A 27440-nucleotide genomic window follows, 5' to 3' on the forward strand; every position below is an offset into this window, starting at 1 on the left:
TATCTTGTACTGATGTGGTACATTTGTTACAATTGAGGAACCAATAGTGATACATTATTATTAGCTGCAGTCCATCCTTTATGTTAGGGTCCACTCTATGTGTTGTACAGCCCTATAGATTTTGCCAAATGCGTAATGTCACGTATCTGCCATTAAGTATCATACAGCATCGTTTCATTGCACTAAAATTCCTTTATCCGCCACCTATTCATTCCTCTCCTCTTACCCTCCTCAACCCCTGGGAACCACTGATCTTTTTACTGTTTCTATAGTTTTGCCTTTCCCAGAATGTCATATAGTTGGAATCACACAATGCTTAGAATGTTCAGACTGGCTCCTTTCACTTAACAATATGCATTTAAGGTTCCTACGTGTCTTTTTTGGCTTGATAGCTCATTTCTTTTTATTGCTGAATAATATTTCACTATATGGATTACTACATTTTATTTAGCCATTCATCTATTAAAGGACATCGTGGTTGCTTCCAGTTTTGGCAATTATGAATAAAGCTTCTATAAACACTAAAATACAGGTTTTCATGTGAACATAATTTTCAACTCATTTGAGTAAATGCCTTAGTAGTGCAATTACCAGATTGTATGGTAAGACTATGTTTAGCTTGTAAGACATTGCCAGACTAGTTTCCAAAGTGACTGTGCAATTTTACATTCCCACCGGCAATGACTGATCACTAGTATTTTTGAAAAGCTTCCTAGGTAGTTCTACTGTGCACCCCAGCTAGTTGAAAAACCACTGTTCTTTTCTTTTCTTTTCCTGTGAAAAAATCACTATTCTACATCAGTAATTTAAAGATGGCAAATATAGCAAGCATGGTAGTTAAGAGATCAGACTCCAAAAGCAGACCAAGTTCAAACCCTATCTCTCTTACTTCCTAACTGTATGACTTTAAGCAAGTTGTTTAACTTTTACTTTTTTTTTTTTTTTTTGGAGACAAGGTCTTACTCTGTCACCCAGGCTGCAGTATAGTGGCACAGTCACATCTCACTGCAGCCTTGAACTCCTGGACTCAAGCAGTCTTCCCACCTCAGCCTCCCAAGTAGCTAGGACTACAGGCAAACACCACTACACATGGCTAATTATTTTTATTTTTTGTAGAGATGGGAGTCTCACCACGTTGCCCAGGTTGGTCTTGAATTGCTAGTTTCAAGCCATCCTCCCTCCTTGACCTCCCAAAGTGCTGGAATTACCACCACTAATCTTACTAATCTTTAAAATGGGAATGATATTAGCCCTTACTTGGTGGTTGTGAGGATTTAATTCATTAACATATATAAGCCTCAGAAGGGGGGCTAAGATCTCTAAGGGCTACATATATATATATTTGGGGTTAAGAGTCACCAAAATGTAGGTGACTCTTACCTACATTTAATAGTTATATATATAAATGTTTTGTATGTAACAATTATAGTAGAAGTCCCTTTATGTCTTTCCCTTACCCCATTCTCCTCCCTCCCCAGAGATAACCCTTATCCTAAAGTTAGCATACATACGTCAACAGAAAGGTCTTAGACACAATTTTACTTTAAATTTAAAAGTTGGGAAAAAAGCATATAATGCTCAGTTGAATTGGTAAGAGTAGAAGAAAATGGGATTAAAAAGGACAATTCTGGAGAAGAGGGCCGAGGATAGAAAATGATTTGGAATTAAAGGTTAAGGGAGAAAGCAGCAATTGGCTGTTTTGTCTGTTTTCATCTATTGTAGTTGCTACTTTTTCAGCTAAGAATTCAGAAGTGAGGTCCTGAATCAGGTGCCAGTTACTTTTCCTTTTTTTAGTTGGTGTAATGGAAGGAACATGAACTTTTGAGTAAAGACAGATTTGGCCTCGAATTCCAGCTCCAGGAGTTGTGTGGCTTTGAGCAAATTACTCAATCTTCTCTAGATTGTTTCCTCCTATATAAAAATAGTGATAAATTCTACCTCCTAGGGCTGTTATGGAGATTAGATTACATTAGAGAAGCTAAATCTGGAAAGGCCCTGGCACAGAACCTGACACATTGTAGATCTGAAAAAATGTCAGATTTCCTGCGTTTTTTTCCTTCAACCATCATATCCATTGCTAAAAGTTTCCTCTGTTAGACTAAGGATATTTCTTAATGCTGATTTTTCTCTCTGAATTGGTTAATATAGTTTATTGTTCCTCAAAAGGTCTTGAGACCCACACATATTATAAATTAGGAGACTGAGGCCCAAATGGGGAGTCAGAGCTAAGTTTTCTGGTCTTCCAGGATCTACAGTGGAGGTGCACTCAAGAACCTAATTTGTCTGGACTCCAACCCTGAGTAACATTTAGAATTCTTCCTGAAAGATCTGAAACTGTTCTATTTCATATGTCAAAATAACAATCAGAACTACTTAGTGATGTGTTTGCTTCAGTTTTGTTTGCATGCAAACTGCATGGCCAAATGCGAGTTTGTAATTGATGTCCCTGTTTCTTGCACAAATTAAAAGAGCTTCTGAAGTAATAATGAGCAATCAGAAGCTGCCCTTACCCACCTTTCCTACTGTTTTCTGTTTACCCAGCTCTGGGTGCCTACATGGGTACTATAGTAGACAGATTCAGAACAGAGCCCAACCTCCTCAAGGCCAAAGAGAATATGGACCACGTAGAAATTAGGTAGCCATTTTTAAATAATCAAGGAGGATGAAAAGGGAAATAACCTTGCGGTGTGAGGGGTTAAAACTGGATTCTGTTTCAGCCTCCCAGCATGAGATTGTGTTTCTGGGCACCCAAAGGTCTACTCTGCTAGGATTTGACCCAGCCTTTTGGCTCATGCTCTTAGAATAGAATGGAATGAGAGGATGCATAGAAATGATTAGCACCATCCTTCCTCGTTTTATCAAGCTGTGGATTTTTTGTTGAGAATGTATAGACGCTTGCAGCCATTTTGATAAAGCCGTGTCAGAGTGTCGCAAAATACATCAACTTCTTGAGGCATATTCTATAGATATATATGCGTAAGTATATAAAGATACATATATGTGGATAATTATTAAAAGTTATAAAAGTGAGGGAGAAAAAAGCCTAAAATACCTAATAATATGAAAGTATTTTAAAGCCAGTAACAGTATATGGACCTTATGTGAATCCCAATTCAAACAAACAAAATTTAGTTCCTTTTTTGAGCTAATCAAGGGAATTTGAACACTATTGGGATATTTCATATTATAGAATCCTTCTTAGTTTTAGGTATGTTTTAAAGAGTTCATATCTGTTTAGAGGCACTTACTAAAATAATTAAATACTAAGTGATAAAATATCTGTGATTTTTAAAAATAATCCCATCAAGGGAAGGGTATATGAGCAGGAGTGTAAATAATACAAGGTTGGCCATGAGTTGAAAATTACTGAAGTGAGGTGATGGGTACATCAGAGCTTTATTATACTATTCCTCTCCACTTTTGTAAATAGGTTTTAAATTTTCCATAATAAAAAATGTTTAATAAAGCAAATTTTATGTTTTTTATATGCACTTGTGTGTATTTTGCATATATATAGAAAAATGTTTTAAATAGTAAACACTAATGTGTTAACAGGAGCTACCTCTTAGGATTGAGATGGGAGGTTGAAGCTACTTTTATTTTTAATACCATATTATTTGATTTGATTTTTATTAAAAATTTGTATTATTTTTATAATTTCAAAAACTTAAATGTAGAAGTCTTTTTTTCTTCTGTGTTTTGGTGGTGGTTGTTTTTTAGTTTTTTTGAGACAAGGCCTCATGGTGTCACCCAGGCTGGAGTGCAGTAGCACAGTCACTGCTCACAACAGCCTAAACCTCCCAGGCTCAAGTGATCCTCCCACCTCAACCTCCCAAGTAGCTGGGACCACAGGCAGGCACTAGCATGCCTGGCTAATATTTTAAGTTTTTGGAGAGATGTTGTCTCCCTACATTTCCCTGGTCTCAAGCTCCTGGGCCCAAGCAATCCTCCCACCACCACCTCCCAAAATGCTAGAATTACAGATATGTACCACCACACCTGGCTGAAAATAAAATTTTTAATAGGAAAGTTTAATGATTTAATTTTTGGTTGCATCAGAATATCCCCACAGGGAGAGAAAAAGGCACCTGTGTCGGAGAAGCCTTTTAAAAACGTTCATGTATCTAGCCTTCCCACAGCATTATTCACCTTTCAGCCTTTCCTCTAGTGTGAGAATTCCCTCTACAGGAAGTTTTTTCCTCACGCACTTTAGAGACCCTGAACCTTCTATGGGAAGACCTTGATCACTATGACTAGAGGTCTTGTTAGATGAATTTATAACTCATAAATAACTGACATATTCCCCCTTTGTAGATGCCTCTTCCCTAGGATACCAGGTAAACACACTTTGCTGATTTTAGATATATGTAGGGATTCTAGGCAAGAACATTCTATATTTCAGGGACAAAGAAAGCAGAAGTAACTTAAGATTTCATTGTTAATATCTTCCTGCCCTCGGGATTTCCTTCTTTACCTGATTTGATCCAGATATTGGCAGAAGAGTAAGATGATTGTCAGAGTGCCTAACAATCGCGATATCTGAAAACAAATTATTCTAACTTCCTTCTGGAGAAGCCCATGTGAAATGGACAAACATTAGTACATGTCGTGGGACCTGTGCCAGTGATACTAGGAGAAAATTTGTTGTAGATGGCAATCAAGCCTGTATTGCTTTTTTTTTTTTCCTGAGGATAAACATATAAAATCATTCTGGGGTATATTAGTTAAGGTGAAGAACACTAGCTGCTGTGACAAACCTGCAAAATCTCAATGACTTAACAAAGATTTATTTCTCCTTACATCACAGTACAGTTCAGATCTCTGAGCAGGCTCCTTCCGTGTAGTAGTTCTGAAATCACCTTGGGCCTCAGAATTCTCCATTGGATCTTCTACATCTGGCCTGTAATCAAAAGGAACCATAGAAAGTGTGGAGAAATACACAGGAAGTTTTGGAGCCAAGCCTGGACAAGACATACTACTTATGCCCTCATTTTATTCACCAGAATTCAGTCACATTGCCTACCTAACTATAAAGGAGGCTGGGAAATAGAGTTTTTCCAAATGTTCAGAAAGAAAATGAAATGGAAATCAGTGATCACATTGCATTATTTCTACCACAGTGTGTAATTTAATAACTTGAATTTAAGATATTTATTGAAGAAGGCTAATAAAAAAGATATGGAAAAATAAATTATATCCAGATATAACAGAAAAGAGAGGTGTTGAGTGGATGTGTTGCTAAGGGCTGCAGAGATAGAGACCGTTTAAGTTAGGAACATAGCTTGTTCCTGCAGGACTGGTCTTTGTCCCCCCACCTAGGCTTTGCTTGGCATGAACATTGTTAGAGTGGGACTCCACTCTCATTCATTAGTATCAAAAACAAAGAGGCCACAAATTCACCACTGATGCTACTTTTTTTTGCTGGGCTACTAATTTAATTGTCTGTATTTCTTATTCAGGGTTTGAGTAAAAAAGTTGGTGTATCATCCTCCATCCTCCAAGGTCTCTGGATCTCTTATAGCACAGAAGGTCTTTCCATGGCACTGGCATCTTTACGAAATCTCTACACTCCAAATATAAAGGTAAATTTATAAAGAAATTATAAATATGATAAGGAATTAACTATGAAAAAAGAAAACTAGAAGGACATTAAGTAACTATTTAGTTGATCTTTGACTTGCTTAGTCTTTTATTGATCTTAGTCTTTTTTTTTTTTTTCTTTTTGAGACAGAGTCTCGCTCTGTCACCCAGGCTGGAGTGCAGTGGCCGGATCTCAGCTCACTGCAAGCTCCGCGTCCCGGGTTTACGCCATTCTCCTGCCTCAGCCTCCCGAGTAGCTGGGACTTCAGGCGCCCACTACCTCACCCGGCTAGTTTTTTGTATTTTTTAGTAGAGATGGGGTTTCACCGTGTTAGCCAGGATGGTCTTGATCTCCTGACCTCGTGATCTGCCCGTCTCGGCCTCCCAAAGTGCTGGGATTACAGGCTTGAGCCACCGCGCCCAGCCTGATCTTAGTCTTTTATTGATAATTTAATATATTTTAAATTGTTAAATTTTATTCTATAAATTGGAGACTAGCTCCATTGTGCTCTTACCTTCTATAAACTGACTCTGACATGTGGGATCAGGTCCTGCTGGTTCCAAAGAGTAAATTGATCTCAGGTAGCCTTTGTCTTGGTGTAGGAGCTTTTCTGACCAAACGCTCACTTCATAGAGACTGTGTTCAGCACTACAGTATGGGAGGCAATTGCTCTAGCTACTATACCATTTATGTAAAGGAGATATTTTATATTATCTACCAAAGGAAAAGAAAAAGGAGCAAATGAGATTATAAAATAAAGCAATTACTAAATGCTACTAGACACTGTTGTAGAATCTTAGATGGTTTAATAAAAGACAACTAAAAAGATGTGACTCCTGTTTGTCTAATTATTAGTTGTGTTTGTTTATTTCTAGGTCAGCCGACTGCTGATTTTAGGAGGTGCCAATATTAATTACCGGACAGAGGTTTTAAATAATGCTCCAATTCTTTGTGTTCAGTCCCATCTTGGTTACACAGAAATGGTAGCCCTGCTGCTGGAGTTCGGCGCCAACGTGGATGCCTCTTCTGAAAGTGGCCTGACTCCGCTGGGATATGCTGCAGCAGCAGGGTACCTGAGCATTGTGGTGCTGCTGTGCAAGAAACGGGCCAAGGTACTGGCTGCCCAGCTCTGCTGCTTTTCTTCCCTTTTTCTTTCTTTTCGATGCATACTCTTTCTTATCTCCAGTGTTACCTCATGAGTCTGGGTAGAGTATATCAAACCGTGATGGAGAGCAGATCAGAGAGAGTGCTGGTTCTGCATATGTTCAGGGCCACTGCCATCCATCCTGCAGGAGCACACAGTTCTAAACCCTTTGAGAGGTACTTGGGAAACTGCATTTGTCAGTAACCACAAAAAATTTCTACCTAACAACCCAGAAATGATCCACTAAGCTCAGAAGAAGCCTCTTTTTAACAGAGAGAGGAAGAAGAAGTGAGGGAGCAACTGCGGGCTCTAAGCCTTTCATGTGTAGAGAAGAAAACTTAACCATGGAGATGAGAACGGGATCAGACACCTTCATCCTGTCCTTGAAGACCACCACTCTAGAGAAACAGGGAGAAGATGATTCTCCCTGTTTATACCCAGACTGACCAAGGGCACCTCGAAGTGCTTCTGTTAGTACTCATCAGTTCTCTGAAAACATTTCCAAAATATGTTTGCTTTATGTATAAAAACTTGATTTCACAATATTGGTGAAAAGAAAAATGCTGGTCTCACAAATGTAGGCGTCTGGGAAAAAAATCTTGGCCTCATTGTATTTTGTTTCAGTCCTGAAAACAAACTGAGGACTTTGGTGGTTTCATAGTGAAATATAAGTCGTAGTATGACTTCATTCTGAGGTGTCCAGTGCTGTTACCAGGGGAAAAAGTGGGACTCCTCCACTCCTTTGGGAACTGAGACAAAGGCCTCTCAGTGACATCTCAGAGCCTTAGAAGTTTACCCTAGCACAGTGATTGCCCACCTATGACATCCCATTCATTTGAATGGACACTTCTAGAAACAGTGATAACTGGGCCTCATTACCATTTTAGTTTTCTTTTTAGAGACAAAGTCTTGCTCTATTGCCTAGGCCAGAGTGCAGTGGCTTGATTGTAGCTCACTGCAGTCTTCAGCCTCCCCAATAGCCAGGAGTACAGGTACGCACCACCACACTCAGCTGTATTTTTTTCCTATTTTGTAGAGACAAGGTCTTGCTATATTGCCCAGAGGTTTGCTAAAATTCTTTAGATCAAGAGATCCTCGTTGCCAGGCGCGGTGGCTCAAGCCTGTAATCCCAGCACTTTGGGAGGCCGAGGTGGGCGGATCACGAGGTCAGGAGATCGAGACCATCCTGGCTAACACGGTGAAACCCCATCTCTACCAAAAAATACAAAAAACTAGCCGGGCGAGGTGGCGGGCGCCTGTAGTCCCAGCTACTCGGGAGAATGGTGTAAACCCAGGAGGTGGAGCTTGCAGTGAGCCGAGATCACGCCACTGCACTCCAGCCTGGGCAACAGAGGGAGATTCCGACTCAAAAAAAAAAAGAGAGCCTCCCACTGTGGTCTCCCAAAGTGCTAGGATTTCAAGCATGAGCCACGGCACCCAGCCCTTCTTACTGTTGCTGTCACTTCATGTTCTGATCTCAGCTGGGTCTTTCCTGCCGCTCAGCCCTTACACTTCCAAGCCATCCTTTTCTTCATCTTTCATTGTTTTCCCCAGAGCAGAAATGTAACTCATGTGTACTTCTTTCAAGATCCTATCATGCCTCTTCTGCCCTTCATCACTGTGATCAAGCTCATCTCAAGGGGCCTATATCTCAAAACCCTTATCAGTTCTTACCTACACTCACGTCTACTTTGCCTTAGAGAAGGAAGTACTTACCTTCTCTTCCAGAGCAGTTGTCTCCACCTCTGCACTCTTAACCCACGATGTTGCTCATTCTCTCATGTTGTTTCATTCTTTTTCTAAATGCACAGTACCTTTTTTCTCAGTTTCTACAAACCTATGAATGTAGAAACCTATGTAACCTAAAAAGGAAATTCCTCTCCCTTACTAACCAGGAGCAACATCCCATCTCTTCCCTTTCACCTCTACCAAACCTGTCCTAAGAGTCCTCTATACTGGCTACATTCACCTCATTACTCCTTAACCACTTGCATTCTGGCTTCCATGAATGAGAGGGGAGGCAACTCATTAAAATGATAAGCTTTAGGATCAAACACAACTGGGTCAAATCCTGTGTCCATACTTAATTTATATGAGGGCTTGAACAAGTCACTTAACCTCTCTCAATCGCACTTTTCATCTATTAAAAGGGTGTTAAAAGAGTCAGTGTAAGCATTGAAAGAGATAAAGCCTTTTTTTAAAAGAGGTGGTAAAGTATCTTTTAATCTTACATAGTGCCGAATAGATAGTATCTGTAAACAAGAAAATAACCCAGCCTCCCTACATTCTACCAGGCTACTCTTTTAAAAGTCACTAATGACTGCTGGTCACCAAATAAAGCAGCTTTGTCTCATCTCTCACCTCTCTGAGCCCCTCCATAGTATTAGCAATTGTAAACTTTTTTTTGGAGGTGGGGGACAGAGCCTGGCTCTGTCACCTAGGCTGGAGTGCAGTGGCACATTCTTGACTCACTGCAGCCTCTGCCTCCTGGGTTCAAACAATTCTCCTGCCTCAGCCTCCCAAGTAGCTGGGATTACAGGCGCACACTACCACGCCTGGCTAATTTTTGTATTTTTAGTAGAGATGGGGTTTCACCATGTTGGCCAGGCTGGTCTTGAACTCCTGACCTCAGGTGATACGCCCACCTTGGCCCCCCAAAGTGCTGAGATTACAGGTGTGAGCTCCCATGCCCGGCCAATAGTAAACTTTTAATGTCATTTCCCACTTCTCTGGCTGCCCCTCTCCTTCTGATAGGACTGTTCACTAGGATCCTCTGGTCTTCCTTCCATCCTCATACTCGCTATGACTTCAGCATTAAAGTTATAGACCTTAGCGTCAAATCTGACTGGGTTCTAGTTCTCCTGCCTACACTTTGGTGACTCTTAACCCCAAATTGCTAATTTCTGAAAATGTTTTTGAGCTGTAGTTTCACATTTGTAACTGCTTCCTTGTCAGGCATGTTCAGATCCCTGACCAGTTCCTCAGATCCAGCTTTCTAAAATCACTCATCATCTTTACCTTCCTGTTTTCTGGATTTTCAAAGTCTGCTAATGTAGCCTCCATTTTTCTCAGAACTAGGGAGTCATTGACATCTTTCTCTCCTTTGCCCTTCCTAATTCATTTAGTGGCCAGCTCTTTTCAATGTTATCCTCAAAAGAGCTTGAGAAGCTACTTCTTGGTCTCTACCCCAACTGCCACTATCCTCCTGAATTATTCTTAGAGTCTTCTTGTGTAACAAACCCCTTTTTCAGATTCTCATCTCATCTATTACACACCATCCCCTTAGCTTTTGTAGAGCTTTTATTTTAAAGTAATTTTAGACTTTCAAAGATATTGCAAAAATAGTGCAGAGACCCAATACAAAGAAATGATACACATTTGAGGAGATGGGTATGCTAGTTACCCTAGTTTGATAATTACACCTTGCATACATGTATCAAAATATCACACTGTACCCCATAAATATGTACAGTTATTATGTGTCAATTTAAAATAATAAAAGCAAATAATTCTCTTGTAGACAAAAGAAAAAAAAATGCATCGAGTTTCTGTATATCCTCCGTTCAGCTTCTCCTAATGTTAACAGCCTAAGTAATTGTTGTCTAATTATCAAAACCAGGAAATTAATTTGGTGATAATACTATTAACTAATCTGCAGACCTTACTGAAATTTGTCCAGCTGTCCCACTGATACCTTTTCTGCGTTAGAGAATCCAGGTCGGGATCCCACATTACATTTAGTGTTGTGCCTCCGTAGTCTCCTCCAACCTGTGAGAGTTTCTCAGTCTTTGTTCATCTTTTATGAGCTTGACAGTTTTGAAGAATACCAGCCAGTTGTTCTGTAGAATGTTTTTCAATTTTAGTTTGTCTGACGTTTTCTCACTGTGAGATTGAGTGTACGTATTTTTGGCAAGAATACCACATAAGCAGTGCTGTACCCTTATGAAAATGCAGCACTTGAAGTCCCTGCTGTTGATAGGTCTTATTACAGGTGGTGGTAACCTCAGGCACTTGGCGAAGGTAGTGTCTTCCAGGTTTCTCAGCTCTGAAGTTACTGTTTTTCCTTTTGTAATTAAGAAATATCTTTTAGGGTTTTGCTTTTGAGACTAGAAAGATAGACATCCTGGTTCTCGTCATACTTTTATCCACTAATATTAGGATCCATCAGTGATTCTTAGTGCAATAATTATTATTTTTTAATTTTTTTTTTTTTAGAGGAGTTTCACTCATGTTGCCCAGGCTGGAGTGCAGTGGCACGATCTCTGCTCACTGCAATCTCCGCCTCCCAGGTTCAAGCGATTCTCCTGCCTCACCCTCCAGAGTAGCTGGGATTACAGGCACCTGCCACCACACCCAGCTAATTTTTGTATTTTTTAGTAGAGATGGAGTTTCACCGTGTTGGCCAGGCTGGTCTGGAACTTGTGACCTCAGGTGATCTACCCACCTCAGCCTCTCAAAGTGCTGGGATTACAGGCGTGAGCCACCATGCCCAGCCACTGCAATAATTATTACTTTGGTGTTTGCCTAACAGTGATTTTCTACTTCCATCATTCCCTCAGCATTTATTAATTGAAATTTTACTGTAAGGAAAAGCGATCTCTTCTCCCCCATGTATTTATTCAAATATTTATTGATATTACTATGAAGTCATGGATATTTATTTTATTCTATAGTCTGAAATCCATTACTGTTATTATTCATTTCGTTGTTCACGTTGCCCCAGATTTGGCCATTGGGAACTCCTTCAAACTGATTCCTGTGTCCTTTCAACTTTTGAGCACTTTCTAACTTTCTGACACCACAAGATGTTCTAGTCTCATCTCTTACCCCAGTCCTGGAATCAACCATTTCTCCAAGGAGCCATGGTTTCTTTTATCCATTCGCTTAGTTTTTGAAAATACAGTTCTGAACATGAAAACACTCAATGACTCCACTACCTACTGGTTAAAATTCAGACCACTTAGCCTGGCATTCAGAAATATCCATGCTCTGTCCCAAAAGACCTTTTCAGCCTTAGAGTTTAAACTTCCCTTTCATTTGCCCTACTCTTACAAAAACTAGAATACATTAATCATTTTCCATCTCAGCCAGTCAAGATAGACCTTTCTGTCTGAATCTGTTCCTGATTCTAGTCAGGAATTAATCTTTCCTTCCTCTGAAATGTTATTGCACTTTTACTTTCCTTCAGATTTATTGTATGCTCCTTTGTTGGACAGGCTCTTGTCACTCTCCTTGTTGGAGAGTCCTTGAGAGCAGAACCTATATATTACTGTCTTATTCACCTAAGTGCTACTTTACACACACTCTGTATTCAGTAAATATTCACTATGTGGATGGCTGGGTGGAACTGAAGTCAGTAGGAAAGCCAGAAACAGAACTTACGTTTTCAACTGATCTAACTACCACAGGACAAGTACCACCTACCTACCAGAAAAGGCTACTCATCTAATGAAAGGACACTCATCTGCTGAAACGAAGGCCCTTCTGGTAAATCGATCTTGATCAGGGTCTTCTTTCAGCCTAAACTTGTAACCAACACTGAAATTATAAAGACTGCCATTGATGCAATAAGCTGGAAGTGCCTCTAGCCATTTGGGGCAGATCTTTGAGAGTCTTCCCTCCTGCTGGAAGAGAGAAGCAGACTTTGCCAAAGTTTGGTGGTCAAATGATTCATGATATGAGATGTTTTGCTTCTTTGGAAGGCCAAAAAAATTGTAGCTTCATGTTTTTCTTCCCTTTTTTGATTTCAAAGAGAATTTTTTTTATGTCAGCAGAGCTACCAGTTTCTCAAATCTTGGTCTAAAAAGAACAATTTGAGGAGACAAAGAAGAATTTACCTCAGGAAGACAAAGCTCAAGCTGAGAGTTTTGGTTTTTGTTTTTCTTTGAATGTGAAAACAAAAGTCTGACCTTTTCTGAGGAAAAGAAGTTCTTCCCAGAGGGACATTTAGCATAGTTGTAGCTCAGTAATAATCTAGGCTGAGCAGAGTCTCCTGAATTTGCTGAGATTGGTTCCAGGAGTGGAAAGGATGACTCTTAGTAGTCTAGACTTGTGCAGTGGTGGTTGTGACTAGATTGCGAGTTCAGCCACAAGTCTGTGTTCACACAGATGTCCTGTCCTCTCCTCTTAGGTGGATCATTTGGATAAGAACGGGCAGTGTGCTCTGGTTCATGCTGCACTCCGAGGTCATCTGGAGGTTGTCAAGTTTTTGATTCAGTGTGACTGGACAATGGCCGGCCAGCAGCAAGGAGTATTTAAGAAGAGCCATGCTATCCAACAGGCCCTCATTGCGGCAGCCAGCATGGGTTATACTGAGGTAAGAAGTAGACAGTAGGATTGTTTTTTCAAGCTATGTATTGAAGGACCTAGGAAACCAGGAGAAAAGATCGCATGAAGACAAAATTGCCAACCAAATTAATGTGAATTCATGATCGCTGCTCTGAATAATAAGGAGATTAAACTCCATGAAGCACTTTACTCAAATGCCAAGGTCTCTCAAATTATAGGTATAGAAAGGCATGCGTTGGAAAGGACCATGGAAATGATCTAATTCTTCTCCGTGTTTTCCTCCCTGTTTAACAGACAGTGGCACCAAGGCTCAAAGAGGTGAATTATTGAGGTGTGGTCACATGGTTAGATAATGTGGCACAGGAACAGCATAACATTTAGAATCATAGAAGGACCATATTTGAGTCCCAGCCTCACCACTCGTTAACTCTAGACCTTGAACAATTTACCTAATCTCTTAGAAGTTTAGTTTCCCATCAGCAAAGTGAAACTAATAAACTCCTTTATACAAGGCTATTGTAAGGGATGCTTGGTAAACTGTTAAACATTATACATTTTATTTATTAATGATAGGAACAATAATAGTGGCAAATGTAGGGAATTGGTAGTGTGCTAGGAAATGTTTAACAACCAACCCTGAGGAGGGGTGTGGGGTGGAACAGGGGTGTGTGTTTGTGTGTGTGTACATACGTTTATTATAAATTTTACTGATAAAATGTGTTCCCATGGAATGCTGCACAGCCATAAAAAGAACAAAATCATGTCCTTTGCAGCAACATGGATGCAACTGAAGGCCAATATCCTAAGCAGATTAACACAGGAGCAGAAAACCAAATACCACATGTTCTCATTGAAAGTGGGAGCTAAACATTGAGTACTCATGGACATAAAGAGGCAACAGTAGACACTGGGGACTACTGGGAGGGGAGAGGAAGGGGAAAGGGTTGAAAAACTGTTGAGTATTATGCTCACTACCTGGGTGATGGGATGATTTGTGTCCCAAACCTCGGCATCATCCAGTACACCCATGAAACAAACCTGTACCTTCACTGCCCTTGAATCTACAATAAAAGTTGAAATAATTTTTTTAAAAAAAAGAGGCCGGACGCGGTGGCTCTTGCCTGTAATCCCAGCACTTTGGGAGGCCAAGGCGAGGGATCACCTGAGGTCAGGAGTTTGAGACCAGCCTGGCCAACATAGTGAAACCCTGTCTGTACTAACAACGCAAAAATTAGTTGGGCATGGTGGTGTAGGCATCTGTAATCCCAGCTGCTTTGGAGGCTGAGACAGGAGAATTGCCTGAACCCGGGAGGCGGAGGTTGCAATGAGCTGAGATCATGCTATTGCACTCCAGCCTGGGCGACAGGAGTGAAACTCCATCTCAAAAGAAGCAAACAAAAAGAGTATGTTGCACACAACTTACAAATAATAATGAACTATATAGTACTCTTAATTGAATGCTTTTATTGATTTTTGCCAAATTTGTAGCTAACCTATGGTTGTAACTTATAACCAAAGTTTGACAAATGGAGCTGCATCCCAATTTGCTCTTTTCTCAATGACTCTATTGCCATTAAATCTGATATGTGATCTACTGTTAAACTACTTCTCATCCATATACAAACTATATTCATTAAACTGAAACCTCTTTCAGCTTTAGCACTAAATGAAGCCCTGATTTATAATGTTTGCCAGTTTCGAGGGTGTAAATACTCTCATCATGGCCAATTTCAAGCTACCAATGTGACATCACTGAAACAAAGGTGGGAGGAGATGCCCAGCAGCACATTGTTATGTAATATTCCCACCGTGCAGACATGCACAATCAATATAAATAACTTCAACAGCACAGATAATAGTAAAATATAGTTAAATCATAGGAAGTTGCAAGATATGAGTATTCTTTAACCTTTGTTTTTAATGTTAGTTTATTTAATTGCTATTTGATTTCTAATAAACAACTGGCTTTCAGAATTTCTGAGAATTTAACAGTCAGCTTTCATGGGCCAGTACAAGCATGGGATAATCAGCAAAACAGCTACCGTATCAACTGCGCTGACATGTCACCAAGGGAGTGTTAAGTAATATTAAAATTTGTATCACCTATGGGAGGTTTTTTAACCCTGTGCAGTCAAATTCTCGGAAACAGAACTGTCCCTTTTCGGTGTGTTTAGAGATTATTCTCCCTTTACTAGTTCCAGAACAGTCCTTATACATCTGAGAGGAAAAAGGAAGATAATCACTTTACTCTGAGGAAATACAGGGCCAGGTGCAGTGGCTCACACCTGTAATCCCAGCACTTCACCTCAAGGCAGGAGAATCACTTGAGGCCAAGAGTTCAAGACCACCCTGGGCAACATAGCAAGACCCCCCTATCTCTGCCCAGAAAAAAAAAACTTTTTTAATTAGCCAGGTGTGGTGGTGTATGCCTGTAGTCCCAGCTAATCCGGAGGTTGAAGTGCAAAGATTGCTTGAGCCTGGGAGGTCAAGACTGCAGTGAGCCATGAACACATTACTGCACTCCAGCCTGGGTGACAGAATGAGACCCTGTCTCAAAAAAAAAAAAAAAAAAGAAAGAAAAACAGGCCATCAGTTTTCTCATATTTATTTTCTATGGCTTTTTTATAGGGAGGAGGAAGGATTGCTTCTTTAACTTAAATATTAAGAATATGTAACTTTTAAAAAATCACATGCTATATAAGTGAATTGCATTCTAGAGAAATGCGTAAACTGTACCTAATAGGACAGATGCACATCATGGAAGCTGTGGGTTTCTTTATTAGGACAGTCAGTTCTGATTCCTTTTGTGTGCATGAGATTTAGTGATACTTGGATCATCCAAGCATCTTCCAAACCTCACAGGCTAGTGTCAGTAGCATAATTTTCCACCTGAAATTTGAGCTGACACAACTTCTTGTTTCAGATTGTCTCCTACCTACTTGATCTTCCAGAAAAAGATGAAGAGGAAGTAGAGCGAGCACAGATCAACAGCTTCGACAGTCTCTGGGGAGAGACAGGTACCTCTCATGAACATTGCCCTCAAGAATGTGTTGTGTTTGTGTGGACTCTCATATGTCGCCCCCTTATTTTTTCCCTGGCATACATTTGGCATTCCTCTGTCTCAGGCTTTTGTATTGGAGACTGATTCAGCCAAACTAAACAGCAATTTTCCTCTTTCAGTCCTCTTTCCTTGTGGATTCTCCATACTCTTTGCACCAGAGTCTTCTTTCAAACAAAACTTTTTCCCTCTCTTGTTTCCAAATATTTTTAAAAGACTGAAAGTTACCTTACAATGTGCCAAACCAGAGCAGAAAATAATTGTGGCCTCTCTCCTTTTTATGTGATCCTTGTAGTAGTTAGGAATAAATATTTCTCCCATCAAAATAACTCCTCTTGCATTTGTTAACCAGGATGTTAAATTTTCACCCACACCTCTGGCTTAACCAAATGTTACTGTGGTACCATGGTATATGACACAATTAATCTAATATATTGTGAGTGAAGTTGCTATCTGGATGCACAGTGAGGGCCCAGCCTCATGCAATTCCTGTTGGTGTGGAGCAAATCGGTTTCTGTATCGTTCGATACTTACGATGCAAACAGAAGCCTCTTCCTTGTGGCTTTTGCAGGACATGATTGTTGGCTTCCCTGCAAGTCTATGAACTGCAGCATCTGGAGAAACATTAGTAACCTTCGATGTATTTTTATGAAACCAGGGCAATGAAAACTGTAGAGTAACCACAGATATGTGTCATATTTTCCAGGAGAAGTAGACCAATACTGAGATGGCCAATTTAGGGAGAATATTTTACAATGCATACAAGAAGGATATGCATTTGGGTTAGGATAAGAGTGTTATTAAAAATAAGAGGTTCTTGAACTCATTTAAATTTATAAAGACCTATTGTGGCATTTCTTCTCGTGACAAAGTCTTACACACATTTCCTGACTTGTTTAACATCATGTGGAATGGTCCAAAACTCAGGAATTTGCTTCTCGAATAATCCCTCCTTTTGTAAGATCCAAAGGCAGCAGATGCCTGGCAGCTGCAGCTTAAGAGTCCATGACAGATTAAAGGAAAGTATACAGCTGGAAACAGCTGCTGTCTCTGGAGCCCCACCCTGAGGGAAGCCAGAGGACAGACCGAGGGGAAGGAACTGGGCAGGACATCAACCACTCTGGAGTAAGCATATGTGTGTGACCTAGAGCTGCAGGAGGGACATGTTGGTGTGCTTCTATCAGCACATCCTTCCCCCAACACAGTGTTGCCGCATCTCCAGCAGACCCTTTGTTGCCAAGGGCATGGCGGTGTAACCATTGACAGCAGCAGAAAGAGTCATGTCCCCATGGTATAATGAATAGAAATTACAAGACTAATAGTCATAGCGACGAATATCAAACACATTCTAATGGTGTACTTGAAAGAAATCCTTAAAAATGTTCAAGAAGGGCATGAATTAAATGGAGGACTTATTTTTATTGACATGAATTTCTTATTTTAGAATAAAATTTTATGGCCTCAGGATTTTTAAAATATTTCATACCTTAAAGTATACAATAAATGTTTACAGTGAATTTTGTACATATGTACCATATCTCAAGATTTTTTTTTTTTTTTTTTTTTTTGGTGTGATGGAGTCTCGCTCTGTTACCCAGGCTGGAGTGCAGTGGCACGATCTCGGCTCACTGCAAGCTCCGCCTCCTGGGTTCACGCCATTCTCCTGCCTCAGCCTCCTGAGTAGCTGGGACTACAGGCACCCGCTACCATGCCTGGCTAATTTTTTTTGTATTTTTAGTAGAGACGGGGTTTCACCGTGTTAGCCAGGATGGTCTCGATCTCCTGACCTTGTGATCTGCCCATCTCGGCCTCCCAAAGTGCTGGGATTACAGGCATGAGCCACCGCGCCCGGCCTCAAGATTTTAAAAAATCAAAACTTTATGTCAGTTTGCTTATAATCAGAACTGTGTTATGTTTGATTTATGCATATATACAATATAATTATAATATTATAAACATAAAGAGCTACTTAAACATGAGTTAAGTTGAAATTTATTTGTAATATGATTTTTTTTTTTTTCTTTTTTTTGAAACGGAGTCTCACAGTGTCCCCCAAGCTGGAGTGCAGTGGCACAATCTCAGCTCACTGCAACCTCTGCCTCCTAGGTTCAAGTGATTCTCCTGCTTCAGCCTCCCGAGTAGCTGGAATTACAGGCATGCACCGCCACACCTGGCTAATTTTTTTTTTCTTTTGTATTTTTAGTAAAGTTTTTTTTGTATTTCGCCATGTTGGCCAGGCTGGTCTCAAACCCCTGACCTCAGGTGATCTCTCGATCTCAGCCTCCCAAAGTGCTAGGATTACAGGCGTGAGTCACTGCGCCTGGCTGTAATACAATTTCTATATCTATGAAAAATTATTTTATTTCAGAAAAAATTCTGGAAAATAATGTTTATTATGTGACAGTGACCCTACAGCTCATCACTAGTATAGAACGGACTTTGATGCACTTTTCTATCTACAGTGATGTTTATTAAACATACATTTGCCTTTCTAACTTACAGCACATGATCATTTAAATTTTTTAGTGACCTATTAAATTATGATGCCATAGTTTTTTGTCCCATGACAAAATCTTATACATATTTTTGCATTTTTATATGTGGTTTGTGGTCTGTGACCCAAAGCTAGTTGGTGGGGGCTTATATCTGCAACCAGGACCTAAGTGATGATTTTTAACCTAAGGAAAATACAATGGTCATGATGTTTCCTATAATATGTATCACTTACTCTATCAAATCTAAGATACCATTAACTTTAAGAAAGTATATATCCAGTATTTTTTGCCACTACAAAAACAAACAACTTCTGCCAACTATACTGACACGACACAATTCTTTATTATCACATTAATTATAAGATACATTCCAATTTCAGAGATGTTAAAATGTAGAGGGAGAAAGTGAATCTTAGAATATTAATTGGGGTGTGATTTTTAGACATCAAGATTTTCTGAAGGCAGATCACTAGAGCCTCCTGGTGGCTTTCATCCTCCATTTGTAGCCTCTTTCTCTTTCCAGATGTTACAACCAGCTTTCCATCTGCTGACCCCCTCCCATCCCATAGGGTTTTCACAGACTTCTTATGGAACACCACAGAAGAAAAGCAAACAAGGTGACAAGACTGTTCACCACACCTTCCTCTCCCTTATGTTGTGGGCACAGACCAGGACCAGCACTGAGAGCTTCTAGCAACTCTGGAGGCCAACCCTGGAAATATATGGCCCCAAAAAGAAACCAGAGTTTACAAAATAAACTTACTAGATTCCTTTAATTCCTGCCCTCATCATCTTTTGCCTAGATTATTTCAGCTACCTCCTAATTGAGCTTCTGCCTCTAGCCTCACCCTGTTGTGATACATCTCTCAGACTTCAGCCAAAGTGATCTTTTTAGGCCATAGTCTGTTTGGGTCACTTTCCTGCTTACTGACCTTCATTTACTACTTGTAGGATTAAGTCATTTAATGTAGCATAAAAAGACCAGTAATTATCTCCAGCCTCATATATTGCCTGTCTTCTCCAGTAATTCCAGTAACAGTAAGCATGCTGTTTTCCCCTCACTGCCTTTATTCATGCTCTCCCTTGGCCCACCCCACACCTTCCATCCCTGTAAATCTCCTGTTCATCTTTCAGCATCTAGCTCACATTATCATCTCTACCTGGAGGCCATCTCAGAAACCTCTTCCTCTGTTCCTTCCCTCATACCAAGGACATATCTCCATTATATATATCACACTCTATATTAACATATTCATCTGTTTCCTTAACCATGAGTTCTTTGACAGCAGAGACAGTGTCTGACAAATAGCTCAATAAATGTTTTATTAATGGTATTTTGGATAGCAGTGATCAGTTTATTTCTCCCCAGCCACTTCCCCCTCCTCCCCCACCCCTTGATCTTACACGACCTGTCTGTGCTGGACTCTTCCAAGGTTGAAAGTAGATGAAAGAATCATTTGCATCTCTGCATTCTCTTTGCTGTCAGCATCCCATCCAAGCAGACTCTGGCTGTTTCCCCAACTCTGAGCTACATCCTGTCTGCCTCTTCCAACTCCTTAGATGTTTCCCTTTGAAAAAAGACCATTTCTGTCAGATCATCTTGTCAGATGCTGACAAGCTAGGGAACAAATTCTGTTACTGCTCTTTTAGGAAGAAAGTTGGCTCCTAACTGCTCTGTTTGCAGTTTAGTGTTTTATAGAATTGGCTTTACCTTCATCTCCTTTCTTTTAGAAAGTTTTAACAGTTTTTGATAAATCTCATATAAAATCCAGCCATACAACTCCTTACTCTTGGATTTTGAAAAGCCCAGATTCCATTTTACATAGTTGTGGTGTTCTGAGATGAAATTGGCCAGCTGTGTTAATAACCATGTCCAGCTATCAGCTGAAGGTTGCTGCCAAATGACATCATAACCTAAACAACAGAGATGATACAACAAAGAAAAAGGCCAAATGGAACATTCCCTCACATATAAATATGTTATCCAGTGGGGAGAAATGGGGCATCCAGAGCAATAGAATTATCAGACTGGACAGTGTGGCTTTCCAGATGGGCACTGGTTGTGAATATTCAGATGTGTTCTGTGAACTGGCATCATTAGTGAGAGGCTTGATTCTGAAATACTGTCTATATTTTCTCTAGGATGCTGTAAGTTCTTTCATGAAAAATAATGTATTTGGCCCCTTCACATACAGAGGTTTGCTGCAACCTTATCAACCTAGCAACTACTTTAAATGGGTTCAGAATGTGGGTTAGAAATTTTCCAAATGGTTTGTTTTATGCACCGAGATAATTCTTATGATTCCTAATAAGTGTCCATCCAGTCAAATTATTAAACTACTCTTGTGTTCTGACCCATATATAGAATTCACAATTTGTTTTCTAACCTATTAGAAATATGAACTTGAGAAAGAGGGAACATAGGCCCAGCGCGGTGGCTCAAGCCTGTAATCCCAGCACTTTGGGAGGCTGAGACGGGCGGATCACGAGGTCAGGAGATCGAGACCATCCTGGCGAACACGGTGAAACCCCGTCTCTACTAAAAAATACAAAAAACTAGCCGGGCGAGGTGGCGGGCGCCTGAAGTCCCAGCTACTCGGGAGGCTGAGGCAGGAGAATGGCGTGAACCCGGGAGGCGGAGCTTGCAGTGAGCTGAGATCCGGCCACTGCACTCCAGCCTGGGCGACACAGCGAGACTCCGTCTCAAAAAAAAAAAAAAAAAAACAAAGAAAGAGGGAACATAGCTTATATTTAAAAAACAAGAAATGAAACTTCTTTATCCAGGAAATAGTTATAGCCATTAACACCTGAGCTCATCCACTCAGGGTTGGAAATGACCCCTCACCTCAGATAGGACCAAACCACTGCCCTCCTGTAAGGAACTGAAAAGAAATGTCAATGTCAGGAGTTCCAAACTAAAATTGAAAATACACATAAGACAAGCCATAGATAGAACTGGTTGAAGAGTGCGTGTATCTTCTAAAATTACCACATTTTACTTCATAAGTCGTTTTTGTCCTTGCAGAAGGAAGGAAAATGTTACTTGAAGGTTTATATTTGTGGAAATTACAGGTAGTTTTCATTTTGCATATGACTCAGTAGTGGATAAATTTGGCCAAGTCCAGAGACAAAATGCCATAATTTGCACTTAAGTGGAAACGAATGCAAATGTCCATTTGATATAAATTTTATTTGCTTCTCTGAATACATTTTAAAGTTTGCAAACTGCAGTATCTGTGCCTGCCAAATATTATTTTCTGGTTTGTTACTGGAGTAGGAGGCCATAACAAAAGAAGGACCTGCTGACTACTACATCAATTTTTTAAGTCAATTTGGAAAAAAAAAAAAATCTTTATCCTCTTTATTTAAAATGAAGTATAACTCCTACATGTTCTAACAGTGTTTCCATCCTCCATACCCCTCATTTTTTAAAACAAGAGACTTGTGCACCTGAGATTCCACGGTTAAATGAAACAAATACATATTTGTTAAAAGATAGACTTCATATCTCCAAACTCCTCTTTCTGCTGTTGAAATGATACTCTGAGGGCCAAACAGGCATTCGTAAAATCTCCTTTGTGTCAGAGATCATATTGTCAGTGGATAGCGGCACAAGAAGAATGTTTCTGTTTTTTTCCTAATATGTCTCTTAAACTCACTGTAGCTATTTTTACATGTGACTTCATTATTTTATATTCAGAAGAAAATAGTCTTTGTCATACCTCTTCTCTCATCTTTAAGACTGCTACCTTGAATCATTCTAATCCTTATATAAAAAATGATTGCAAATGTACCAGAAACGTCTGTATCAACTAATGAAGAAAAAGAATGAAAACTGGCCCAAGACTTTGGACTGCAATTCCTAACTTTGGTTCTCTAGGATTAAGAGCCCAGGGTAGAGCTTGGCTGGGGGTAGTTCCCAAGTAATTCTAAAAAAAAACAAAACAAAACAAAAAAAAAAACAACTTTATCTCTGCAAAGATCTTGTCTTTAGATTCCACCCACACGTAGACTAACAAAGTTTGTAGCTAGGAAGAGGTACCAAATGAGAGGTAGACCAAAGCAGAGAAGACAGTCTAGTCAGGGAAAATGAAACCAAGTGAGTTTGATTAAAGGTGAGTTTTCAATAGATTTATTATTATTATAATTGTCCCCAAATATTGTGAGGCAATTTAAATGTGTCTTTATTCATTATTTTTCTTTACAACTTGGAAAAGGTGGCAAAAATCATTATTCTTAGAAGTAAAGTAGCAATTACATTAGTGAAACACAGGGATATGTCACGTTTAACATGGAGCACTGGAGAGGACAAGAACCACCTATCCTCAGTCTTTGTTCTCTGCCCTTAGCCCTAACAGCTGCAGCCGGAAGGGGCAAACTGGAGGTGTGCCGTCTGCTCTTGGAACAAGGGGCGGCAGTGGCCCAGCCAAACCGCCGAGGGGCAGTGCCACTCTTCAGCACAGTGCGCCAGGGCCACTGGCAGGTAAGCAGGGTGACCACTTCCGGTCCCTCAGGCAGGACTGAGTTCTATGTGAGGACTTCTGATACACAGAGCAAAATGATCACAAGTAAAGTTTGGGTTACCCAGCAGTGATCAGGTTTGAGGACTTGGACCTTTGTTGTGAATATTCTGGTTAATTGAGAATACGACAGTTAACATTCAAAACAATCACTTTGTATAGAAGGACTAACTACTTTTGTCCTGGTAATAGAGTGACCTCCTTCTCACATTTCACAGTATCCAAAGTCTCCTTGGAAGGTTCATTTCTCAGCGAACTTATGCTAATCACTTACCTGCAGATGTCTGAGACTTACTGAAAGAAAATACAGTGAATGCAAATTCTAATGATACAATCCTTTTAGATGTTTGGATTCTGGATAAATGTTAATTTATACACTTAGGATGGAAAGGAAAGCACACTGATAATAATCTTCAGACGTATTTCAATAGAAAAAAGGCTGTAGAAGCCAAACAGCCCTGAAGAGTTATCAGAGACACTTTATTATGTTCAGTTCAGTTGGAAGTATTAACTGCAGGCAGATTTGCAACCACTAGAGGGCAATAAAGGAGTGATTTATGTTGGAACTTCCATTATGGGATTGTTTAATCCTACAACTTGACCTTTGTTAAGTTCTTTTTTACTTAATAGCTAAGTCAGACATTGAGAGTTGAAACCTTCTCATTCTCATTTGGCTGTCCCTAAGAGAGTTAGAGATTAAATCACATGGTACTAGGACTTTGCAGGTACTTCTAGAGAGTAGTGGAAAGATGCATAGAGAGGTGACTGGTACAGCAGTAGGAATTCCTACAGGGTACGAGATAGTGTGCACTTGTCTTCTCCACAGCTCTTCTTTGGGCTGACTGGTCTCTGTTTCTCTGCACTTGCAGATTGTTGATCTTTTACTCACCCATGGAGCTGATGTCAACATGGCAGACAAGCAGGGCCGCACTCCCCTGATGATGGCTGCTTCCGAAGGCCATCTAGGAACTGTGGACTTTCTACTTGCACAAGGTTAGTCTTGGGATGCTAGAGCTGGTTGGCCAGTGTCCATCATTACCTGGTGAACTCATGATTTCCAGCAATGGATCCCAGGAGATGCTAAGAACAGATATTAATCCAGTTGGTTGGAAAATGAAAGGCTATCTCCTCCCCTCTTGTATTCAGTGTAGTGCTTCTAACTCTAATACTCTCTGTTTCTTTATGACTTGAGGGTTTTAAATAAAATTAACATATTCTAAATTCTCATTCAGATCAGTAGTCTCCAAACTTTAACTTTTAAAAAATATATACTCAATAAATGTTCATCTTCCAGGGATTGTGTTTTGACTTCAAGTTTATCAATTCTTTTGTAAGCCTGCACAACTAATATTTTTCTTGAATTCAAAGGAGGCAAATGCCAATGAAGACCCCTGCTGACTGTGGGATCCTATTTGGGGGATCCAGATTATTACCCGTTGTAATAAATTCCTTTTGACACTTACCAACATCCACAAATTCCTGGTGAATGGGAAATAAGTTAAAGGAGATGTTGATCACACCATCATCGTAAAGCACGTCAGGCTCCTGTTGGTTGCTGTGACCTCCATCGCCTGTGCATAACAGTGGCTGCTGATGGTGGACCTCTGTAGTAGAAAAAGCTCATCACTGGTGACTCCGCAGTGCCATCTAGTGGAGCTTGAGCATTTGCTTGAAGCAAGAGGCAGTCAGAGGTGGTCATTCCAATTAGCCTCTGCTAACTAGTAAACTGGACCCAAATGTCTGTAATTATATCCACAAGCACATGTACTTTCCTTCAAGGAAACCAACCTCCTGAAGAATTATGCCTAGGCCGGAGCAACTGAAGGTAGTTTAATTAGGAAGAAATTTAGGTTTCTTCTAAGATTTCAAACTACAGCTCAGTCAGAGACTTATTGGATCTTTAGCTGGATCCCTCAAGTAAGATCTGTTTCCACAGACTCAGACTCAAGACTGGGTCAGAATCAGAGAGTTGCTCTTACAGGGTGCAAAATGGCTCTTGCCTTCCCCATATAAGCTACCAAAGAAATTTGGCTTCATGATATCTATCTTCATTTTGTTGGGGAAAGCAGGGAGGAGGAAGAATGTGCCTAAATTCTCAAGATAAGATGTGTCTGGAGTAAATATTCCAGAACAAACGAAGTCCGCTGAAAGAGGCAGGACCTCTTGAGCCCCTGATAACCTTTAGAGAGCTGCAAAGTACCTGTCATGTGCCAGTAGAGGCTCCGTAGTCATAGATTCCAGATATTTGTTCTCCCTTACCAGCAAAGACATTTTCATCTTTGTACTGTTTCATTTTTTTCCACACTTAAATGAGAGGCTTAATGAATTCCACAAAGATTTATTTAGGCTGTGTTGTTAGCAGAACACTATGCTAGGAACTATGAGTGGTTCTGATTTTTGTAATTAATACACTATAATCAGTGTCCTCAAAGGGTCTATAATGTGGCAAGGAAGAGATGAAACAAAGATAAATACCTTAAGAAACAGAGAATCCTGAGTGCTCTGATACAGGGGTCCTCTGAGTTAGACTAGGACAGACTTTGAAATTCGAAGAGGAAAAATGTTCTATATTTAGGGAGAGGAAGTAACACAGATGAAAGGCCGAAGAGGAGTGACAGGTTTGGAGAAATATGTAGGCTCTCTAGTAAAGTGTAAGGAGACTACAGAAAATAAAATTGGAAAGGTATATGGAAATGGAAAAGGACCAAGTTAGAAGAATCTGGACTTAATTCTAAAGGAATCTGGAGAGGCTTTTAAAATTTTTAAATAAGGAATTGATGGTAGAGTTATGCTTTAAAAACAATCACGCTGGCAGTATGTGAATAGTGGATTTGATAAAGGAGCCAGGAGATCAGTTAGGAAGCCCTTGTAATGGAACAGATGAGGCATAATGAGGTCCTAACCCAAGGGCAGTAGCTTTCAGAATAGAACAAAAGGGCTATGTGCAAGAGGTATTTTGGATATGAAGTCTGATTAGATGTAGGAAATAAGGATAGAAGAGTTAAAGATAACTGCAGAGTTGTAAGACGGACGTTTGGAAGAATTGTGATTTCATTAACTGCGTGAGAAAGAAAAAAGAGAAGAGGAAGATTACAAATTGGATTTTGGAAGTGTTTAACATATTATGGATTTGTTTCATATGTATCTCCTTTTAATTTCTTCTCTTTCCTTATCTTTGGAAAAATCAGTTCATCTGTAATATACATCCAAAACTTTCTTATCCTACTTTTTCCACCACTGGATACTTTGTCCAGGAAATTTATAGATGTTGTATCTGAGAAAATGCCTTGGATTCTCCTCCGTATTTAAACTTATTCCATATTAGAGTCGGTGTTTTAATTACAAACTATACTATTACATAAATGGCTGTCAACAGGATTAAGGTATGGTCCCTTCCAGCTTTTCATCCTCCTGTGGGAAACCACAAACTCTACTGACCTCTAGGGATGCAAAGGTGATAGGCTAGATAACTGCTGAGTAAACCCTGAGCCTGCTGTGGCAGGTCCTAAGCTTGAGCTGATATCGAATCCTGACCAGCTGAGGGGGCAGCCAAGTGTCCTGGTGCAGTAAGTTGATCTCTGCTGGAGTTAAATATGACATGCCTACTGTGTGAAAAGAGTTTGTGCACTTACACAAACTTGGACAGTATAGCCTACTACACACCTAGGCTGTATAGTATAGCCTGGTGCTCCCAGGCTACAAACCTTTACAGCGTATTACTGCACTGAGTTACTGTGAACAGTTGTAACACAGTGGTATTTGTGTAGCTAAACATATCTAACCATAAAAAGGAGCAGTATTGTGTACAACATGATGTTTTGATACAGGCTGTATATCCCTTATCTGAAATGCTTGGTTGTATATCCCTTATCTGAAACGCTTCTGTTGGGATTTTATTTTTTGTATTTTGAACTATTTGCATTATACTTGCTGGTTGAGCATTTCTAATCCAAAAAGTGTGAAATCCAAAATGCTGCAATCTGTATTTCCTTTGAGTGTCACATTGGCCCTCAAAAAGGTTCAGATTGTGGAGCAGTTCTAATTTCAGATTTTCAGATTAGGGATACTCAAGCTGTATATGTATACATTGTGGAATGGCTAACTCAAGCTACTTAACATGTGCCTTACCTTACACACTTACCTTTTTTCTTCTGCTGAAAATGCCTAAAATGTACTTTCATAGCAATTTTCAAGTATATATATTGTTATTAACTATCACTATGACTATAGTTAAGAACTATAGAGTAGATTTAGTCTACTAGTTAATAACCAGTACAGTAGATCTCTTAAACTTATTTCTTCTTTCTAAGTGAATTGTATGTCTTTGACCAACATCTCCGCAATACCCCCCACC

General features: G+C 39.9%; 1 protein-coding gene across 14 annotated transcripts in view; it reads left to right on the forward strand.

The window, feature by feature from the left end:
* The window catches only part of TANC2 (tetratricopeptide repeat, ankyrin repeat and coiled-coil containing 2), a 440902-nt gene that overhangs the window by 395293 nt on the left and 18169 nt on the right, over positions 1-27440 (forward strand). For all 14 annotated transcript variants that reach the window (XM_015438693.3, XM_015438694.3, XM_015438695.3 and 11 more), the window contains 6 exons: positions 5460-5582; positions 6457-6693; positions 12856-13041; positions 15937-16030; positions 22916-23049; positions 23956-24079. In XM_015438693.3, coding sequence (XP_015294179.2) covers positions 5460-5582; positions 6457-6693; positions 12856-13041; positions 15937-16030; positions 22916-23049; positions 23956-24079 — 898 coding nt within the window. The remainder of the gene's footprint in view (positions 1-5459; positions 5583-6456; positions 6694-12855; positions 13042-15936; positions 16031-22915; positions 23050-23955; positions 24080-27440) is intronic.

Source organism: Macaca fascicularis, chromosome 16 (assembly GCF_037993035.2).
Source record: "Macaca fascicularis isolate 582-1 chromosome 16, T2T-MFA8v1.1".
Classification (NCBI taxonomy): Eukaryota; Metazoa; Chordata; class Mammalia; order Primates; family Cercopithecidae; genus Macaca; species Macaca fascicularis.